Source organism: Melozone crissalis, unplaced genomic scaffold, assembly GCF_028551555.1.
Source record: "Melozone crissalis strain CALT ecotype California unplaced genomic scaffold, PUWL_Pcris_2 ptg000006l_1, whole genome shotgun sequence".
NCBI classification, from domain to species: domain Eukaryota; kingdom Metazoa; phylum Chordata; class Aves; order Passeriformes; family Passerellidae; genus Melozone; species Melozone crissalis.
In genome coordinates, this window is record NW_026535784.1 from 12,036,278 (window position 1) to 12,057,481 (window position 21,204).

The following is a 21,204-nucleotide window of genomic DNA, read 5'->3' on the forward strand; positions in this document are numbered from 1 at the left end:
AAGCTACCATTGTCCCCATTGGAGTCAGCCTTGACCAGTGGCAGGTTTGTCCTGGAGCCAGCTGCCATTGGCTCTGTTGGACATGGGGGGAAGCCTCTGAGTGCTTTTCACAGCAGCCACTCCTGTAGTCCCCCACTACCAAAACCTTGCCATGCAAACCCAATACAGCACTGCACACACTTGCTTTGGAATAGAAAGTGAGAACTACAAAAGTTTCTCACAGATGTGCACGAGACTTTAGGAGCTAATTCAGATTAATGAAGTTAAACTCTGGTTTCGTTCTGATTCACTCTCTCTATGAAGGTTTAATGAATGGGTGGGTTAGATGGTCTTTGTATCTTCATTTAATTTGCAAGAGCTTTACTGGTGTTTTCCTTTGTTAGAAGGAGCTATGAGAAGTAGATGACATGAGGAATGGAGAATATCAGCACAATTACTGCTGTGTGATGCTCTATCTCTCCATCTGATCAAAGTACTGTTTATTGTTCAGCTGACTTTTTCTTTCCTGAAAAATGGAGTGAGCAAGATGAAATTAAATGGAATAAATATAATTTTTGCTCCTTGATGTTTTGATTTACACAGTATCCCTTCCTGTGTTACATAATCTGGAAGAGTTGGAGTCAATATTAACTTTGGTTTTAAGCACATTTTAAAAGGCTCAAACAAGAAACAGTCTGTTGAAGTTTTCATCCTTACATAGAGTTTTATTAACAGAACTGGTACATGGAAACCATAAATTTTCTGAATCCATTCCTTATTTGTGTTAAGTCTCTCTTTTTAGTCATTAAATGCCTCCAAAGTTCTCCAGCCATATAATAAGAATAATAACAAAAAAACCCCTTCAGTAAGTATTAGGGTCATTTTCACTTTGGAGCTGACAGAACAAACACAAGAACTTGGCAGCAGTTGGAGGTAGGACAAGGAGCAGGACTCCCCTTGGTGAGTGTGGAATCCAGAGCAGCTCAGCTCAGGGGGTTTCTGGAGCTGTTCCCAAGCCCCTGCTCAGTGCAGGGCCGGCTTCAGCGCCAGAGCGCGTTCCTCGGGACCCTGAGCAGCTGGGAGTGCATCCCGGCTTGGAGCTCACCTCCCTGCACTGCACAGTTCAGGGCTTATATTCTGCCACTGGGGGCTTTTTTCCTCTCCTTTTATCCATTTGAAACATGCCTTGCAGCAGCTTGGGGTTTTTTCCTCATTGTGGTTTTTCCCTCATTGCATCTCTGAGGATGGTCATCCAGGCTGAATGAAAACACCTTTGTCAGCATCCCTGCTTGTGTGGTGCAGGCCTCAACACCTGGCCATCACAGTGGTCATCCATTGGGCTTTCTCCAGCTTTTAATTCTTTATTGTAGTCCAGGAGCCCCACAGCAGACACACATATGGTCTTGTAGGTACCAGGCAGAGCTTTTATTCACTTTTTGCTTTTGATCTTAATGCAGACAGGTCCATATTTAATTTCTATTGCTGCAAGGTCTTAGAGTTTACTTGGGTTCAGCTTTTTGCTTAGGATGACATTTCATGCATTCTGTTTTTTTATTTGTGTGGTAATAGTGCTTCAAATCAATGAAGAAATCTACTTTCAAATTTTAGGAATGGAATTTCAATTACTCTGGTAATATGAGAATAACTGGGAATTTGGCCAGCTAGAAAAGGATCATTAATTATAGCTGGTTGATGCTAATATATTAGTTTGAAGCTGGACCTGAGTGTTGATTTTGTGTGACAGTCCTTACTTGCTGAAACTCCAGTTTCTGAGAATTCTTCAGTATTTGCATGGTGGACCAGCACTGTGTGTTATCCATGTGCAAAATAGTTCCTGGCTTGCTGCAGCCAGTTCTAAAGCTGAACTCTCCAGGTTACTGCCTGATTTATCTTTGCATGGCTTGGATACTTCAGAGCAGTCAGCACTGCTTTGTTCTCCTGTAAAATGAGGGGAACCTGTAAGAAGAAAGATACATGCAGACTACTGTAGTTTTGATAAATATTACATTATTTTATAACTATTAGATTATTAAACCCTGCTTTTTTCCCCAGAAATCTAGAGAAATTTCCAAATTATCCTATTGCAAGCTATCAGTTATCCTATACTGCTAACTTATATTGTATTACTGCTTCTCTCAACTGTGAAGGTCTTTTTTTTCCAGACCTGCAGGTGTCTGTTACACTGTAAAGTGTTATTGTTTTTGATTCTTACTGAAGGTACTGGAACGTTAGTGATTGGAAAACTTTGTTTATAAAGTGTGGTAGGAATTTATAAAACATTGTTCTGTGATTAGTTACCTCTTTCATAGGCAGGTCAGCTTTGGCTTTATTTCTGTTGGTTTGTTTATCCATAAACCAAGCATTATTCTTCCTTTAGTCTGACCTTTGGCAATCTTGCAGAGACAAACTTCTGCAAATCCTGCTTTTGTATGTAATTCTGGAATCTTATTCAAAGCATAACTTCTGACTTGTTTATGGAGGTCCTTGACTGTAGCCAATGTACTTGAACTTTTTTGATGGTATTCTGTCTCTTGGTTGTGTTGATGTATAGGTTGACTGAGAGGTGATCTGGGTTTGAGAGGAGGGTATGTTAGAACTGCACCTAGTGAATTATTGCTAGAAACCAGCATTACTGGGTCTTGAGTACCAGTTGTTGCTTTTCCCTTTGGAGGATGTAGATTTAGGGCATTTCAGGAGACTTTGGTGGGTCTCCTGACAACTGTGCCTTCTCAACTCCATCAGTCTCCAGTCGTCATGATTTATGTGCCAGTTTTGTTCCTCCACTAATCAGGTAACAAAAATTCCTTTGATAGACTATGTTGCTGATTTTTCAGAATTTATTTTCTCAGTCTCTGGAAATTGTTTAAGTGAGATTAGAAACATCTAGAGGTGAGAATTTTTCTTTTTTTGATAAGTTGCAAAAGTTATGATTAGTACAGAATAGAAAGAATCATTGGCAGATGAGAAGAAAATAATGTTGTTAGGAATGTTTCCTAGTTAGTGTTAATTAAATTAGTACCACATCAGATAAGGTGGCTGGACATTTTTGCTGACAATGCAGCAATATTTAATAAAATTTATCTTACTGTATTTTTAGCTTGATAGATGCTGTATGTTTTTTAAAATGTCTTGTTTCAGTGTAGCTTTCTGGATGCCTTGTGCAGTAATGTCTGTGGAGACATGTCTCACAGTGCCTGTGTGCTCAGTGTGGGTTTACCTTATGATAATGGTTCTTATGATTCATATCTGCTTGCTTATCTCACTATACATGGAGCTGAGCCTCAGCCTGGCTGAGGGGTTCACCACCTTGGTGCTCTCTCCTTGTGTAGTTTAGAGTTATCAGGGGAGTCTCGGGGTCTTCTTTCAGGAGCAGCTGAAATGAACTCTGACTTGCCTCTGTTTCTTTCTTGCTTCTTAAGAACACATGCCAGTCTGATACTCATTTGAAAAATTGTCTTTCGAGATAAAATTGTTCTACAAAACTGAACCTTTTGAACTTTCTCCACTGTCCTTATTTTGCATCTGTTGTGTTCATGAGACTGGTAAGTCCTTCCAGTAGTTAATTTGCATGCCTATTCCACTTGTTTTGCCTTCTGAAAATAACTTTAAGTGAAAGACAATTAAAATTTGGAGCATGCATCTTGAGAACTGGAGATGTGTGTATTTTTAAAACCTGTAACAAAAATTTACTTGTATTTGGAAATCAGTGTTGGTTAAATGCAGATTAGAAATTGCAGTTTGCATGAGCTGGGTCAGTTTCTAGACAATTTTCATACGTGTTTCTGTACACCAACCATCGTTTTAAGAGTAAGGAACCCATTTACTTGGAAATGTAATCTCTGTGCTAGGTCAGTGTAAGTCTATCACAGAGCAGCATTTGCCATCTCACTTTTCTATTGCTTGCAGTTGTGATTCTGTGCTGGGTGCCAGTAGTTCAAGTACTGCAGAGCTTCATCTAAGGAGCCCTGGCAAAACAGTCACATCAGTAAAGTTGAAATTCAGATTTTCGAAATAACCCAGATGCTCTGGTTGTAAAAACTCCTAAATCCTAAGCTTCTCTACCCTTTTGTTTCAGTAATCTGGTCATTTTGGGCTTTCTAGTAAAAAGATACTGTGTGTTGCCTGAAGTCCAGAGGGGGGTGTGTGTGCCTGCCTTGCTCAGCTCCCCTCTGACAGCTCCTGTGGGAGCTCATCCTTTTTTCCTGTTGTTTCTCTGGCACATGTCACTGAAACAGTTCCTTGACTCTGGTGGTACCAAACTTCAGAGGTATCTGAATGGGCTCTGTGTTGGGCCTGCCTGGCTTGAGAAGACTTTGAGACTTTTCAGGAAGGAGCTTTGCAGTGACTTCAAGACTTGGAGTAAATTGGCAACAGAAGCCATGGCAGCCATGGCAGCACTGTCTCTGCTGCTTTAGTGGATAGGTTTGAGTACTGAACAGGGGGAATGTGGTAGAAAGGAATAACCTCTTAGGAGGTGACTTCACAAAAGTGACTGGCCTTGCATGGAGCAAAGCACAGCTGAAATGTGGAAAAAATGGGTATCTGAGTGCTTGTGGAGCTGCTGCTCTCAACTCCTCATGCAGCAGTAATTGCTGGCAGTTGTGTTGCAGACCTCCTGTCTTTTTGGAAAGAAAATTGGACAGAACTAGATAAACTTTCTTCAGTGGTGATGCTTTTTTTAAAAAGCAAAAGCTCCAAAATGCTTTAACAGATGCAGTATCAATATGTTTGAATTGATTACTTGTTATTGGTGTTCTTCTAATATCTTTAGAAACACATTTTTAAAATTTGATTGAGGCTTCAGCTTGATCATAATAGCATACAAGGCTACTTAAAGAGTAGCAATATACACGTGTGCAGTGCATGTATTAGCAGCTATTTTGTAAGTTGATTTTAGCAGTGCTTAGAGAACTAAAATGGAACTGTTTCTAAAGTTTTATTAAAAAATAAGATTTTCCTGACGCTGCTAAACTTGCCTCTTGGTGTTAACTTCCTCTTTTTCCCCACAGAAAAGGCAGCTGGGCAGATCAGTATAGAGTGGTGATGCAATATCTGTTGGCTCAAGCAAAAGATTGTTCCATCTCTGTCCTGTACCACAGGATGTTCTTTGTATGTAAAAATTAACTCTGGAGTTAGAATTAAATTCTCTTCAGGTAGGTAATCCCTCTCCACAGCTCAATTAAAATAACAAGGTTAAACAGCTGTTTGGTGCCAAATACTGTTTGTAAGGGACTGTGAAAAAGCAATTTTCTAACTGAAATTTGATCTCAGTTTAACTTCTGCACTTGGCTTTTCTGAAATAAGCAGCTACAAATACTTAGTGTAAAATAGTGGGCACGTACAACGGGAATGCAGATGTGATCCATGACACTGAAATGACTCCACACTAATGAGGCTGCAGGCATCATGCATCATGTCAGATGGTCTTGTTACTATCCCTATTGTAAATCATCATGATGTGTTCTGATAGTTTGGAAGAGGACAGTGAAACTGAACTAATGATGATCATGTAATCTTTTCTTTCAAGTCACGTTAGCACTTTTTTACATTCAGGACCTCAAGTTTAGTTTTGTTATCTTAAAACTTGTCATGAAGCTTTGACATTTTTTACTCTAAAATTTCTGGGCTCATCTTCAGAGTTAAGATCTGTTTGTTTAGGGTTTTGTCTTTTCAAAAAGAGAAGTTTTACTTCTTGTTAACGTGCATTTTCTGTCAGTAAGCTCTTCTTAAGTTACCTTTAGTGTGGAATATTTTGAAGTGAATTTGCTCAGAAGTGAAATGGCTTAGTGCTTTTCTTGAAAATCTGAGGGAGCTGTGCAAAAATAGGAGAAAAATGATTCCTTTTGGTGCTGTAGCAGCAGAAAAATGAAAGGTTTTGCTATGAGTTATTTGTTCTGACATATATATGGCAGCAACTTCCTCCTCAGGCAGTTGCATATTTTAAGGGTTTACTTTCAGTTCAGGAATCTTAAGTAGTGGCTTTATCAGAACACTCTGGTGTTGTCCTGATTTATTGCAAAGCTCTGTAGAAATTGAAAGAGAGAACATTCCATAGTTCTTTTTTGGTTGTGGTGGGGGTTTTTTTTGTTTGTTGGTTTTTGTTTTGGTTTTTTCCCCTTAAGTTTTCTCAGAACAGATGAAAATTAAGTGACATCTCTTCTGCTCCTTCCATGCCATCCTGGCATATATTACCTTTGCCGTGTTTCAGTGTGGGGCAGATCAGGGTATAATGCTGTGTGTCCTCAGTCAAAGCAAGAACACATTTTAGTTTGCTCTTTTACATCTGGTTTACTGATTTGTGGCTGCTGATAATGTTAAGCCTTTGGGGGGTTTTGAGACTTTTTGGAGATTGTAAAGAGTGTGGACACCAACCAAACACTGGGATTTAGGCCCAGACACAGGGTGGAGGAAAGGGACAGTACAGAATGAAATTTGTATATTGACCATGCCTGCTGCTTTCAGTTCAGTATATATATATTTTAAATTAGAAGTGAACTGTAAGTCCCTGACATAGTACAAAGGGAGGAAGAGATGCCTGGTGCCCTAGAATGTAGGGATAGAGAAGAGTGAGCTGAACAAGTGCAGTGCCATCTGCTAGATAAGCTGTAGAACAGATTATTTATTATGACGCTGCTGCTAAAGGGAAAGTAGATAGGATTGTGGAATTGAGTTGAGAGGAAGTGTGTGAGATTGGCTTTTCAGATTTGGTTCATTTTATGCAGGCACTTGCAGCAGAGAGCTGTTAGAATTTATCATTCCAATTCATCTTTGCTCTGAGGGTAAAGACTTACTGCTGTTCTTAAAATCTCTCAGAGGAATCTGAAGTTGTTGCTTGTACTTGTTGTTGCTTACACTTGTGCTAGGAACCCCTAATGTGGATAGAGATAGAAAGAAAATTGCCTTTAATTTTTGTGTTATTGCAGTGCTAATGAAGCGTGATGAAAGCCTTTTACTTGCAAAAGGATTTGAATGTGCACGGAGCTGTCACAGAGATGAGATGTGCCTCTTTACAGGGCTCTTCCAGTGGCCCTGATGCTACAAGTTCTTGTTTTCTCTGAAGATGGTTTGGAGTCTGGATTTTGCTTGCTTCTGCAGCAATAACAACCTGAAAAAAAACCTTTGCAAGAGCAGCCAGTCTTGCATTGTGTATCCTATTCACATGCAGTAATTTTGTTACGTTATTTTTGCCATGCTTTCTTTTTATTCTTAGATATTTTAGAACTTGCTTGAAGCATCCTCTCAGGCTTTAGTTACCTTACAATCTCTGCCTAAGTGAAAGGGTTTGGAGAGGTACAGTTACAGCTTAGCTTTGGCATCAGATGTAATTGACTTGCATGGTTCCTGTACATAAACACTTTGTCCTTATCTTTTAATATGATAATCTGTTCTTGGTTTGAATTTCAAGGTAAGTGTACCCTTGTGATACAGGAGCATGTGATAATTTGTATAAATATATGCATATTTAAGGATGGCAGTGCATACTATTAACTTTATCAAATATTTCAGCACACTTTGATGTTATAACCTTAATTATTTTTCACATATGAAACATATCTCTTGTATTCCAGCAATGTTATCTCTGTTGGTATAGCTATGGTATTTTTCATGGCAACTGATACAAAGTGACCAGGAAAAAAAACTTTTTAGTGCCTAGATTGTTCCTGTTGCAAACATGTATTTAGCTCTTCAAGAATGTGAAACGCAAAATAGTTTTATTTCTCAAACAATCACACTTTTTATGTAAAAAACAATGTGTACTTGATGTCCCAACACACAGGGCATTAAGGTGGTAACTGTAAGGAAAAGCACAAATGTCAGAATGGAAATGTCTGTGATTTGAAGGTGCTGGAGCTGCCTGCTGATTGCAGTAGGAAAAATGCTTTTGTCTCAGTGGATTTACTTTTTATTTTGATGAGGGAGCAAAAAAAACAATAGTCAGTTTCCAGAAAAATCTGCCTTGAGGTGAGTAAACAACAGAACTAGCCTGGACATATTTGAATATGTGATAAACTGGACAGTAAGACAAAAGAAAATTGGTTACTTTAATAATGCAGGCATTCCATGGAGTAGAATATCTATTCTTGGAGGAGCTGAGTGCTATCAAAATCATGAAGATTGGTCTGTGCTGTGTGTCCAGTTTTGGAAAAAGTAGCTGTGGTGTGAAGATGCAAGTCTGGCAAATCTCTTTATGATTAAAAACTAACAATGTCAATAAAACTAATCTAATTTTCAGTGTTTTTTTTGTCTAGCTTTCTAACTGTTCCTACAGTGTTAAAGCTAAATATTGGACATTTCAGAGAGACTTCAGAATTAATGTGTTTTGATAACTGCTTTTAAGCTTATTTAGAAAAATAATCTTCTGTGAAAGCAGATCAAATACAGCAAAAGGGTACCATGTCTCCAAGGTTTTTGTTGGTTTTGGTAGTAATGTGTTGTAACAGGTGGGTAAAGAATGTTTGTGCAGCAAGAGGTTCTTAGTTGTTTTTTAAAGAGTGAGGCTGAATGATCTCCAGGAATGCTAAAGATAGGTGTCCACTTTTAGACAGTTGGAAAATGAACTTTTTTTATCTACTAAAAGCTATAATTTACCAAAGTCCATTGCCTGGTATGGTGATAATACTGCATGATGTTCCTTTTGAAGCTGGGAAACAGTGTGTGTCAGCAGAACCACAAGAGAAGTTGGAATATATCATTAGGATACATATGGTTAGCAAATGTTCATCCTTCTTATTATAATTAATCAACCCTTTTTCTTAATAATTTTTTTTTTTTTAGGAATTTGTTTACCAGAAAGCAGAGTGCAAGATTTGAAAAACAAAATGATGTGCGATGGAAGTTGTTTGGAAAAGTACCTCTTGGAGAAAACTTACAGAAAGACCCAAAGAGAATACAAAAGGTATTTGTTTAATTCTGTGTTAGGATTAGTGGTGAATGAAGAAGCCAGTTAAGTTTATGATCTGTAAATAGGACTGTGCAGCCTGTTTGGAGTTGCACACAATTTCAGTACCAGAAAAGGCTCTTTGTTGAAATTTTACTTGTGTTGCAACAGTGCTGTTCAGAAGAATGTGTTCCACTTGGTCATTACACTGAGTACATGAGGCATGAAGAGCCTCCCTTAGTGTGTCATAAGAGAATAAAAAACCTAAGTGAAACTCACTTTTTTCCAGCATTGTTGAAAGCAACATTTCAGAGAACTGGTTCTACTAGAGATGAACCCAAGCTCTTGTCTAGTGAATCAAATTATTTGTCTTTCCAATGGGGAAGATCTTGTGAAATCCAGCTACATGGTCAGTAGCTCATGAGCTGCTCTTTCAGTGGCAGAAAAACAGCCTCTTTCAGTCTGACTTGGTCTGGGATTTTTGGATTGCATGTAGCCTTTTTGTTTGGAGCTTTTTCTGTATTTCAGTAGTCACTTCCTTGTTCAGATGACTGTGGGAATAGTAATGTTTGCATGGAAAGAGACCATGTAGTGAAACTTTAAAACCAGCTGCTGTGTGTGAAAAGCAAATGCTGATTTGAAGGATGGTGCTGCTTAATTCAGGGTAAAGTATTCTGGAAATCCACATGTCATGTGACTGTTCTTAGCTGTAGTTAGGCTGTTAAGATGAAACTGAGGTGGCTTTTTGAACTTGTCGCTGTACTGAACCATTCAGACTTTATCTACAGCTTGTCTTGACACAATTAGTTGTTCTGAAGTGTCCGCCAAAGATTTTTGATGTCAAAATTGAAGAGGTTTAGTAAGTGCAGTACTCTGACATTTAGCAGTATATTTTGTTGTAGTGCATGTTCTTTATTAAGTGGGTAAATAATTTATTGACATTTTGTGGTTGTTGCTGGTACTGTGAATATTTTTCTTTTGCATCCAAACTATCTTACATTACAGCTTTGAATGATTGTATTTGTTACAAAACAGTCGCTACTAAATTAGTAGTGTGGTATGGCATCCAACCATTAGCAAGTTTCTGGCAAAATTGCAGCCTAAAACAATTGTCTGCAGTGCCTCTTGGGTAACAGTAACTAATCCTTCCTAAATGATTTGGTGCTTTTTTGAAGTTATTTTTGACAGGTAGGCTTTGAGTCATGAGTAGTGCTGTAAGGCACCAATTGAGCCTCAGCAGCATCTAAAAGCACAGCCTGATTTAGGTGCCCCCTCACCAGAACAATGCTCAGACAGGCTTTGTGAGCACATGAGCCTTACCTCAGGCCCTGTAAAAGCTCTTCTGACAGCACTCTCTTGTTCAACAAGTGTATATACAGCATAGCATCATACTGTAATTTAGCAGTACAAGAATTAAAACCACTGCAGCTAAGATGTTGCTTGTCCTGTTTTTAATGCTGAAAATATATGTGAGTATTAGTCTTCTGATAGAGAAGCAATACTGGCATATGCTCAGGCTGGGTTGCTTTACTGGGTCACTGAGAGCTTTTTTATAGTTTTTATCCAGTTAAATGTTTTAAAACTTAGAAGCTGTCAGGATGAGTAATCTTGGAGAAGTTGGAAGTGCATTTGCAATGGAGGTTTGCATGATTAATGTTTTATATCAGTTCTCTTCAGGAATTCTGCTTGAGCAGAACTGGTTATGCCAGTTGCTTTTGCAATTGGTGTTTGAAAATGCACAAAGTCAGTCAGATGACAGAACTTCACCAAGAATAAGCACTGCAGTTAAGTTCTCTTCTCTCCCATTAGGCTGTAGAACTGAACTAAGCTTTGCAGCCACTGTTTCTTTTAGAAACTCTTTTCAGGTTTGGCAAGCACAGAAGTATATGTAAATACCATTTATTTGCAGCAACTTTTCTTCCCCCAGTTTTGTTAGTGAATGTTCTTCTAAAGAAATTCTTTTAAAATTCAAGAAGTAACCAGCATATCATTTGGTTGTCTCTCTCATGTGATCTGTCTTCACAGAATTTGTTTGCATGTGACCAGTCAAGATTTTGTATATTACAAGAATAAGGCATATAGAGGAAAGCCAGATTTTGGCTACATCCTAGAGACATGTTACAGCTTTCATCCCCAGTGAAATTATTTTTTTTTTTTTTATATAGTGTATTTATTTTAATTTTCTTTTCTATAATAGCAAAATCAATTTTTAATCAGGAAGCTTTGGGTTTTTTTTTTCCTTTCTAAGTGTGCTTTGACCCTATGAGGGTTGTAAGATTTAGCTTTCACTATATGAATTCTAATCAGAGCTGAATGGAATATCTTTATTTTTTTAAGTTTCAATATTTATAAAATTCAGCACATATAACACTTGAGGCTTTTCAATTACAATCTTTAATCAAAAATTCAGGTCTAAATGTTTTATAATCTCATTTGCTGGTAGTCCATGTTGGAATATTTAAAAATTTTAATGGTAGTTCCTTAATAACTAAAAATAACTGTGATTTTTAACTTGGGGATTATAATTTTCTCAAATGTTTTTCTATAATAATTAGGATATAACTATATGAGAGGGAGGTCAACGTTCCAGTCAATTGTAATCAGTTGTACTGAAGAGGCTCACTCTGCAGCACATGATAAAGTGAAAATGAGCTCTTGAAACAGGAAAATAAATTGCTTGGCTCACAGGTGATGCTTTGTTATGGGATGAACAGTAAAGCTTATAATATTACAATAGGAAAAAACTTTGTAAGTTGAATTGGGTTAATTATAATTCAATTTTCACTTGATTTAAGCTATAATCCTGATTGGTGAAGTAAACTGGTTTTATCAAAGTCTGTTTTCTGGCTTAGATCTGTTAGATGGAAAAGTTTAAAAACAACAGTGCCCAGCAAGAAATATGGAAATAATTTATTACAGCCCATGCTTTAAGCAGACAGTGATGAACTCTCCTGTTATAAAGCAGTGTGTTTTCTCCAGGTTAAAAAAGGCCCAGAGCAGAGCAGAGTCCCCAGAGTGCTGACGTGGGGAGGTGCTTGTGCACCTGGAACAGGAGGCAGCAGCTCCTCACATGCACAAATTCCATGTCCATGGGTGGAATCTGTGCAGTGTGGGGAGCTGCTCCTCCTGTGCTGTATGGAATCTGTGCAGTGTGGGGAGCTGCTCCTCCTGTTTTGTATGGAATCTGTGCAGTGTGGGGAGCTGCTCCTCCTGTCCTGTATGGAATCTGTGCAGTGTGGGGAGCTGCTCCTCCTGTGCTGTATGGAATCTGTGCAGTGTGGGGAGCTGCTCCTCCTGTTCTGTATGGAATCTGTGCAGTGTGGGGAGCTGCTCCTCCTGTGCTGTATGGAATCTGTGCAGTGTGGGGAGCTGCTCCTCCTGTGCTGTATGGAATCTGTGCAGTGTGGGGAGCTGCTCCTCCTGTGCTGTATGGAATCTGTGCAGTGTGGGGAGCTGCTCCTCCTGTCCTGTATGGAATCTGTGCAGTGTGGGGAGCTGCTCCTCCTGTGCTGTATGGAATCTGTGCAGTGTGGGGAGCTGCTCCTCCTGTCCTGTATGGAATCTGTGCAGTGTGGGGAGCTGCTCCTCCTGTGCTGTATGGAATCTGTGCAGTGTGGGGAGCTGCTCCTCCTGTTCTGTATGGAATCTGTGCAGTGTGGGGAGCTGCTCCTCCTGTTCTGTATGGAATCTGTGCAGTGTGGGGAGCTGCTCCTCCTGTCCTGTATGGAATCTGTGCAGTGTGGGGAGCTGCTCCTCCTGTTCCACATCCACATCTGCAGCCTCTGCTGATGGCCAGCAGTGCTAAAAATACAGAGCTTTTCTGAGCTGTGCTTTGCTGCATTCCCATGGCCCCTTTAGGGCCTTTGGAGGGGAAGTAGTCGGTTCAGGCTGGCTGCTGGTTGTAGCAGGAGCCAGAGCTACAGCTGTGGATGGAACACTGTCTCCTGTTTGTACAGAGCTTGTCTTTGGGTAGCCTGGGTGTGTCATTGTGACTGATGGCTATAGCTGCCAATGGGGTGAGTGTTTGTATATAGACTTCACTGCCACTTTGAAGCTAGAAAATGTGTAGTGCCTATTTTGTGTTCTGCATGAGAAGTCCAAGGGTGAAAATGAGTCACTTCCCATGTTCTCCACTGTTGGGTTCATTTCTATTTGTCAGCCTTCAGAAAGGCAGGATTTAGATCTCTGTGGCACAGAGTTCCTTTTTTTAACAGGAAGAAGCAAGTGCAGTGTTAGAAGGTATAGTTAGAAAGTTAGTCTAACCTATGTCTATTATTGTTACATTCCCTGGAAATAAAGGTGTAACTAACTTCCTCACTTAACAATTATAACCCAAAACTTGCAAGTTGCCTGAATGCACAGCTCTTTTGTATCTTTCCTTCTGATCCAGTTACAAATACCTTTATTTTATTGTAATAAAATGCAAAGGGCATCTAACTTTTGTGAAGGTAAATATAAATAAGGAAAAAAAGAAACCTATTATGTCAATGATGTCCTAAAAAATCTTTTCTTTTTCTCCAACAAGAACAGTAATAAATAGATCATTCAGCAATTCCAGTAGGCTGTATTAATCTACAAAGAGTGTGTTGCCCTTGTCCTGTCTTGAAAATCACCTGCCTAAAACAAAAATACTATCATATTTAAACAGAAAAAGCAAGAGTAGTAGCTTCCATTCACAGTAAATGAAAGCTGTCAGCATGATTGTTCCTGAGTATTTTAATAATAAAAGCATTTAATATGACTCAGTCAGATATCATAATCTAGCAGAGTGTAGCTGACAAAGTGCTGCTTTAGATGCTGTTGGAACTTCTTTCCATATGTTAACAATGTGTGAAAGTACATTATATTACAAGTACAAAAATATACTACAAGCATTAGACTAATAGAAAACAGGTTTGAGTATTGGTTTAAATAGATATGACAAGGTACAAAGTGTTTTTGAAATCCTTTTCCAAATTTAAAGCTTTTATTTTAGCTTTCTCACTCTCTAGAATGCTTTGTAAATTGTGGGGATCAAAAGCCCTGGAAGATGGAGGGATCCTGAAGAGGTGTATCAGGCAGTGTTGGAGGATAAGTATCTGCTTTCAGGAGTGCAGATACTAAATAGAAATACAAGCTTGGTTGGTTGGTGCTGCAGTTACAGTGTCAGCTGCTGGTCTCTGCTGCAGGGTCTGTCTCAATGCTGGTGCCATGTTTTGGGGAAGTGCAGGGTTTTGAAGTTGTTCTCTTTCTCTCAATAGGAACAGTTACTTTGTAGCCCATGTTGATAATTAGCATTAACTGGAATATGAATGCTGATAGCACAAGATTATTTTTAAATGCAGGAAGCCACAAATTCCTGGAAAAATGATCAACTTTTGAGTATCAAATGCACAACTCTTTCTAACCCCAAAAATTCAATGCCAGAGTTTATAACTATTCAGGACAGCTGATACATCAGTGGAAGTTTGTTCTCATTTGTGTTAAGTAAGAATCCATCATGCAGCTGGTACTTGTGTGTCTTCCAGTGGTAAGAGAAAGATACTTAAACACTTCTCTGTGCAGGCAGTAAGTTTTTGTCCATGTAGTAACCTTCCACTGGCAATACACAGGAGGCTTTCAGATTCCCCCCTCCCCTCGTGGGTTTTTGAATGAAAATAGATGTCTGAAGAGACCAAGCCTGGAAATAACCCCACGTGCCTTTGGCTGTTGCATTGCACAAACACTTGGCAAAGCATTGCTATGAAGCAGACCTGGCAATAAATTTTTGAAAGCTGGTGTGTAGCCCCTAAATATTGTATTGGAACTGCCTCTTCTAACTGGAGACTGGAACATTTCCATTGCTGACATGTAAAATTCAGAAAGCTTTGCTAGACTTCATTGTGCTAATTGTGTGTTAAGCAGAAGCAAGCTCCCAGGAAACTTGACCCAAAGGTTTTCTTTGTCTGTCTTCCAGTTTATACATCTCAAACTTCATTTAAAATTAAAGAATGGGGATAGATACAGGTTTTGAAAGGCTAACTCTTACCATGCTCACTAGCAGCAACAAATAAAGCTGATTTTCTTTAGCTCTGCAAAATGAATGGAGGTACTGTGTGTTGGTGGAAACCCTGAACACACAGTACCTGAAGATATGGATGTAAGGATTTTGAAAAGCCAGACTGGTGCTTTTTCCTGAAGTGTCTTTCTGAAGGAAGACTAGCCAGTTTTATGTTCTCATTCTCTCTCTGAGGATTCTTGGTCCTATTTTTTACCTTGATTTTATTAGAAATTTTTCATGCCTGTCAGTATTTTCACATAATTTTCTTGTGCTCTATTGAGAACTTGTCACTTGAGCATGACAAAGTTCAGTGGAAACAGCTTCATGAATATTAAAGCCTGAAAATAGTCAGCACTTTAGGCCACACTACGAAGGTATGTTGCCCTCCTTCATATATTATTTTTGTGTGTACCTTTAAAAGGCTACAATTTCTTCTTGTCAAGACTGAACTTTAAGTTGTGAAGATGATTTTTTTCAGGAATATTACATTTTTATATAGGTTTGTTTTTTTTTTTTAAAGAAAAAAGAATACACAAGGAACTGGCCAAGATGAGAGAAAATATGGTGCACACTCAGTATAAGTACAAAAAAAAGCTTTTATTAAGCATGTAATAAATTGGCATCAGTAATGGCTTCAAAGATAATTTCAGGGATCAGAGAAGCAAACATGGGTGGAGAACAACACCCAGAGGTTTTAATGCAGTAGACTTATTTCCTTATTTTTCTGTAATTTCCAAGGGCAGACAAGCATTAAACTTGAAGGAGTCTGAGACCCTTAAAGATAACCAAGTCTTGATGAGGAAGCAGAAGGGAGATTAGCAGAGAGATTTAAAACCAGGAGAGAAGTAGAACATGGTTAAAAGTATCAAGTGAAGTATCTTTCCCTACACTACTATGGTGTATGTGCTGGAGTCATGGAGCTGGATACAAGTGTGCACATACTTGCCTACAAAGAAACTGTTTGCAAACAAAACAGTGACTGTGTGCTGTGGGGGGTCTCTCAACAGCATAAAATACAAGTTGCTGTGCATTGCAAAGTAGGTGGCATTCCTGGGGGACTTCTGCACTGTATTGAAGATTACAAGTATTGGTATTTGCAACTGATTTGAGAACTTGCAAGATGAAATGTGATATTCCTGTGACTCCTTTCCTCTATATCCTGGAGTTAATCTGGATTTTTGGCCATTTCAGAGTGGTGTTAGCATCAGGTTGATGTGGCATGGAGAGTCCTTTTATTTTAGTGTCTCTCAGAATGAGAGAGACAGTTCTGACATGATCTTCAGCCACAGTAAGAAGTGTTGAGACTAGATAGGAAGGGTAGGCTTTCTTCTGCAACATCAGCACTAATGTGAAATGTCAGAAGGAAAAGTTGCTGAGAGGTTCTTTGGAAGGGTATGATGCTGACACTACACAGATAATAAAGGTGGAGAGATCAGTGAGTAGGCATACAGATTAAACAGAATTACATTTTCACATGAAGTCCATATCCAGTGGAATTCCAGTCCCTGGAAGTAAAGTTAATGGGATATGCTGAAAGCAAGTGTTTATAGCATTTTATTCTGGCAGATGCTCACAAGAAAATAGCAGTAAAATAAAACAACCATTTAGCTTGTGTTTTCTTGCTCAGACGTTTCCCAGATGCTTGTCCTGCTGGAGGCCTTTCCTGCAGATGTTTCCATTTGATTAACACTGCAGTGTACCAGATAGTGTCAGTAGCTAGGGAAAGTGTGCACACTTTTGTATGTGCAGATTAAATGGTGTCCTTTGCAGGGTTCTAAGCAGGAGGGTGTTGGTTTTTTGTTGTTACTGTGACTCATGTTGGAGTCACTCGTAACGTTACACTGCACAATCTGATTGAAGATCTTGCTTTTGACAATAAAAAGCTGTTCTTAAGCAAAATGGTTCATGGTATGCTTTGTCTCTGAGTACTTAAAATATTTTCCTTCCTTTTGTTTTTTTAAAATGAAGCATGTCACTCTATATAACCAAAACCCACTTAAATTATTTACATATAGCACAAGGGAAATGTGAACCCTGAGGGTGAGAACCACCTGATACACAGCACGTTGAATGATTACAGGCAACAGACTTCAAAACAGCAAGCTGTTATTCTTTTTGGAAGAACTTACCTGGCTTTGTCTATACTTAGGTTTTAAATGTTCCTTAATCTAAATCTCACTCAAAATATGATGTTATAAAAATATATATATGGAAAAATTGTTAAAATAGTCCAGTGGCTGGAGCACAGGACTGCAAAACAGAGTATGTAGCTTCTCACTCTTTTGCTTTACTCGTAACTTTCTGTAACATGTATGGATTATTTTATTCAATTAACTTTAGTGTGATTGTGTGGGATCACATCAGTTGCCAGCCCAGGTTGTGTATCCCCTGTAATCTGAAAGAAAAAGTAGCTGCTTCTCAGGGAAAAAGAGGAAAATTTCAGAGCACTTGAAATTATGTCTACAAATAGTGTGAGGTTTTCTTTACAGCCTGGCCATAGTATCTTATCTTTTACATTGCTTAGGCATTCCTAATTTGTAAAGTAAAGAACAGGAGAATACCGTGCTACTAAAGATGAGAAAGATGTCCTGGTGGAAGATAAAACTTCATACATATGTTATTACCATCAAGTTCTGTTGTGTCATTGCTGTCTTCTGCTCATGTCCTTTCTTTAATGTGAGAGGATTAAACATAAATATATACATATACAGAGAGCTGTGTAAAGCAAGTAGGGCTGATGGGTTTTTAACCATTAATTATTTTTAGAGCTTGGCAGATCGCTAAAGTGTACATGTTGGGTGTGCAGTTCTGATTTCTCAGGTTGTTAGATCAGTAATTAATAAATTATTTGCATTTCAGAATAGTTCTGTACTGGTTTTAAAGTTATATGTAAAGATCCCTAAGAAATTGTTTGACAGTGTAATATCTGAACTCAGAAGTATGTATTTATTCTCCATTAAGTTTTGAAGGATAGTCTCATAATCTGATCTTTGCCTATGGTTTTGTTCTTCTTAAATTCTCTTTGATTATTGTAAATATAAGGGTCTTTATTAAAATTATTACTTTCCGGCCTGGTGCTCTGTGAAGAATCAGATCTTAGTTTCCCAACCCAAAGACCATAACAAATTTCATGATCTGGTAGTCCTGCTGCATATTCCTTTCCTTTTCCTTTCATGTTTACATTGCCCCACAGCAGGCATTGCAGAGTAACCAAATGAATGGAACAGAACAAAAGGTGTGGGTTTGGTGGTGTCATTTCCCCAGTGCAGCAGTTTGCAATCACATGGCTGATTAATGGTGGCACAGAAAAGGTGTGGGGGGGCAGTGAAGTGCTGGGTGTGCACCAGCTAAAATTTGTCTGGTAAACTATTTCATTTAGAAAAGGGAAGAGATTTCAGGTGGAGATGCATTAGACAGTCATGAAACAATGGAAGAGAACTGTTGAAGCACTGTTGAGGTAGTGACAAGATTTAAAAACCAGGAAAAAATAGTTTTCTTTTTGCTTGTGCAATTCTGGTCCAGTTCTTATTTCATATGCTGGGTGAGGCCAGTGGAAAAACTAAAATACAATTAAATCTTGTGCACAACCTGTTTAAGTAGTTTCAGATACTGTTGTAAATGCAGCAACCTAAAAATAGTGACTGCTACCAACTCTAACATGTGGCCAGCTGTGGTTTGAGTTACAGGGAGTACTTCACTTTTTACCCTGTGTCACCAGCATCCCTCTCTCCCGGTCTGCTTTGCAGAAGAGCTGCAATATAATTCTATTTTCAGTGGGAAAGCACAGACATCTACTGCAGGAATACCACTGCCCATCCGAGGGTGCTCTTCCTCAGGAGCTGCTTTTTGCCTGAGTTAATAGCTATAACTTTACATGAATGGTTTTTTGATATATGTGATAACTTAGTTTGGAGCCTGTAATGTTTTTCATGCGCTGTGCTGATTTTTGCTTTGACATGAGATGTTTGGATGGCAGGTGTCTGCAACTAATTGGCATTGGTGGGAATGGAGCTGAGATACTTTTAAACAGTGAACTGTTCTGTACTTGGTATTGTATCACTGAATCTGTGAAATAGATGTGAAGTCACAAGTTGAAAACAATAGCTGGTATAACACCTAGCAATTCTGAGAAAATAATTTAGCTTCTGCAAAGCCACCCATTGAAAGCAGAATACTTAAGTGATTGGTTGTTTTCAGATCAGTCCTTGCTGATCATTTTGGGATTGAGGGTCAGACTTTGATTAAAATATCATGAGCAATTCACCCTGGTAGCTGCAAACCACAGTCAGTGATGCTTAAGAATATGAAATCCTTAGTGCAAAGCCGAGAAAATAGCAACACTTGCAGGTCAATAGGTAATATTTTAAAATGCAAGTGTACCAAAGATGAAGCCAGAGCAATTTGGGTGTCTCTACTGAATTAAATGATAGAGCCTTTGAACAAATTAAAATTAAGATTGATAATCTATCCGGATTGAGGTAAAATATTTAGCAAGAGGTAATGTGGAAGTTGTCCGAACTGCAGAAGAGATTTATATATCTATCTCTTACAGCTGCCAGAGGTGGACAGAGCATGAGTGGTACTGAAAAGATATTTATGCTGAAGGGAAGTATCGCATCCTTCGGCACTGATGTAGGGGTTGGTGAGTTTTAGCTGCTCTTGCACCTCGGACAGGTACCGAGGCTGTCTCAGCAAGGCAGAGCGGGACTCGGTACAAGCAAACGCCTGGCTTGGAGCCAGGGACGCGGGGAGGGGAAGCGGCAGTGTGGTAAAGCAGTGAAGCGGGATGTCAGCGTTTGAGGGACGCAGCTGCGTCCTGAAGGCACCCGTAATGCCGAGCTGACAAAGACTGCGGCTGATGCAGACGAGCTTGCGGCAGGCTTGTGTTGTCCGTCACGGCCCCGGATCCGCACCGGGCAGGGCCGGGCTGCCGGGGCGGCCCGGGAGGCGTGTGCCAGGCGGTGCCGTGCGTGCCCAGGCAGCGCTGGGCGAGGCGGAGAGAAGCGATGCTGTGCGGCGGCTCCGCGGGTGATTAGCGCGGCTGGCGGGGCGGGGCGGCCCGGCCGGACCCACCCGCGGGAGGCGGCCCGGGCGGGGCGGGCGGCCCGCGAGGCCGTGCGGGCCCGGGCGGCGGGAGCCAGGCCCGCGGTGCGGGGCGGGCAATGGGGCTCCGGCGCCGCCGCCCGTGAGGGACCGCAGCGTTCATGGTGAGCGGAGCGGGGCAGCTGCGGGGCGCGGGGGTCGGGACGGGCGCGATGGGCGGGCGCGGACTTGAACGCTTGTGGGTGAACCCGGCCTCGTCCGCTTCTCAGTCGCCGCACCGAGTCCGGGAGAGAGGCAGCTAACCGGGACGGGGATTCTCTTTGTGCGGGGCGGGGCTCCGCCGGGATGGAAGGCGGCAGCGCAGCTCTGCCGGCTGTTCGGGGTGTCGGAGCGTGGGGGCTGCAGGCTGGAACTCGGCTGGAACCCCGGCCGAAACCCCGGCCGTCCCTCCTGCCCTGCCCTGCTGCCGCCCCTGGAGCCAGAGTCCCGCAGCCCGGCGTCTGCCGCTCCGTCAGCCAGCATGAATATTTCATATTCGGCTCCGTCGAAAGTGGCTGCCTTTAAACACGCAGGACCAAAACAAGATGACCTTGATAGAGCAGTTTGTGTTATTGTAGGTTCGGTTGTGCCGTGCTGCTGGAGCCTGGGGAGGCTTGGGCCGTGTGGGAAGTCCCACAGCGCTCTCCCGGCTAGAGCAGTCGGTCTTTGAGCGCTTGCCCTGGGTTCTAGAGGGTTATTTGTGTCTCTCGACAGAGATTGTTGAGAATCCTTTTGTAGGTTGGCTTGTCTTTTTTTGAAGAATCGCAGAGAATCACCACAGTCAGAGCTTGCATCTTAACTGCAAAGCTGGCAGGTTCCACCCAGAATTAAACTTGGTTTCAGGAGGCGTGTTTCTGTGGGTTTTCTTTGTTTAGTTTGGATTATTTAAATCAGTGCTTTAATCTACAGCACGCTCTTAATAGAACATCTTCAAACCCTTGTTCAGCTCTTGTGAACAGCTGAAGGCGAAACCTGGAAGAAAGCCTAAATGATCCCAGTGATAAGGCTGTATTTTAAATTGTAAACGGTCAGCTCATCCTAAATTGATCCTAAAATTAACTTGCAGCTGTATCAGGTTAGTAACCCCTAACTGCTGCATAGCATTTAAACAGATCCTGAGTTATTTGTACCTGTGAGAGATTAGAGTTTGGTTTGAAAGAAAAAGCTTAAAATGAGGTATTGTGTAGCCCAGCCTATTGCAATATGCCTGTATGTGCAAATACTTGCACTTGCTCAGTCAGCAGAT

At 40.4% G+C, this 21,204-nt stretch overlaps 1 protein-coding gene across 2 annotated transcripts in view; it reads left to right on the top strand.

Moving 5' to 3' along the window:
• Positions 1–21,204, top strand: part of TBC1D14 (TBC1 domain family member 14) — a 63,930-nt gene that overhangs the window by 12,501 nt on the left and 30,225 nt on the right. Inside the window, exon 3 of one of the 2 annotated variants that reach the window (XM_054295537.1) lies at positions 8,755–8,875. In XM_054295537.1, coding sequence (XP_054151512.1) covers positions 8,755–8,875 — 121 coding nt within the window. Of the gene's footprint in view, positions 1–8,754; positions 8,876–19,996; positions 20,084–21,204 lie in introns of those variants that run through there. The other variant, XM_054295538.1, reaches the window with a different exon arrangement.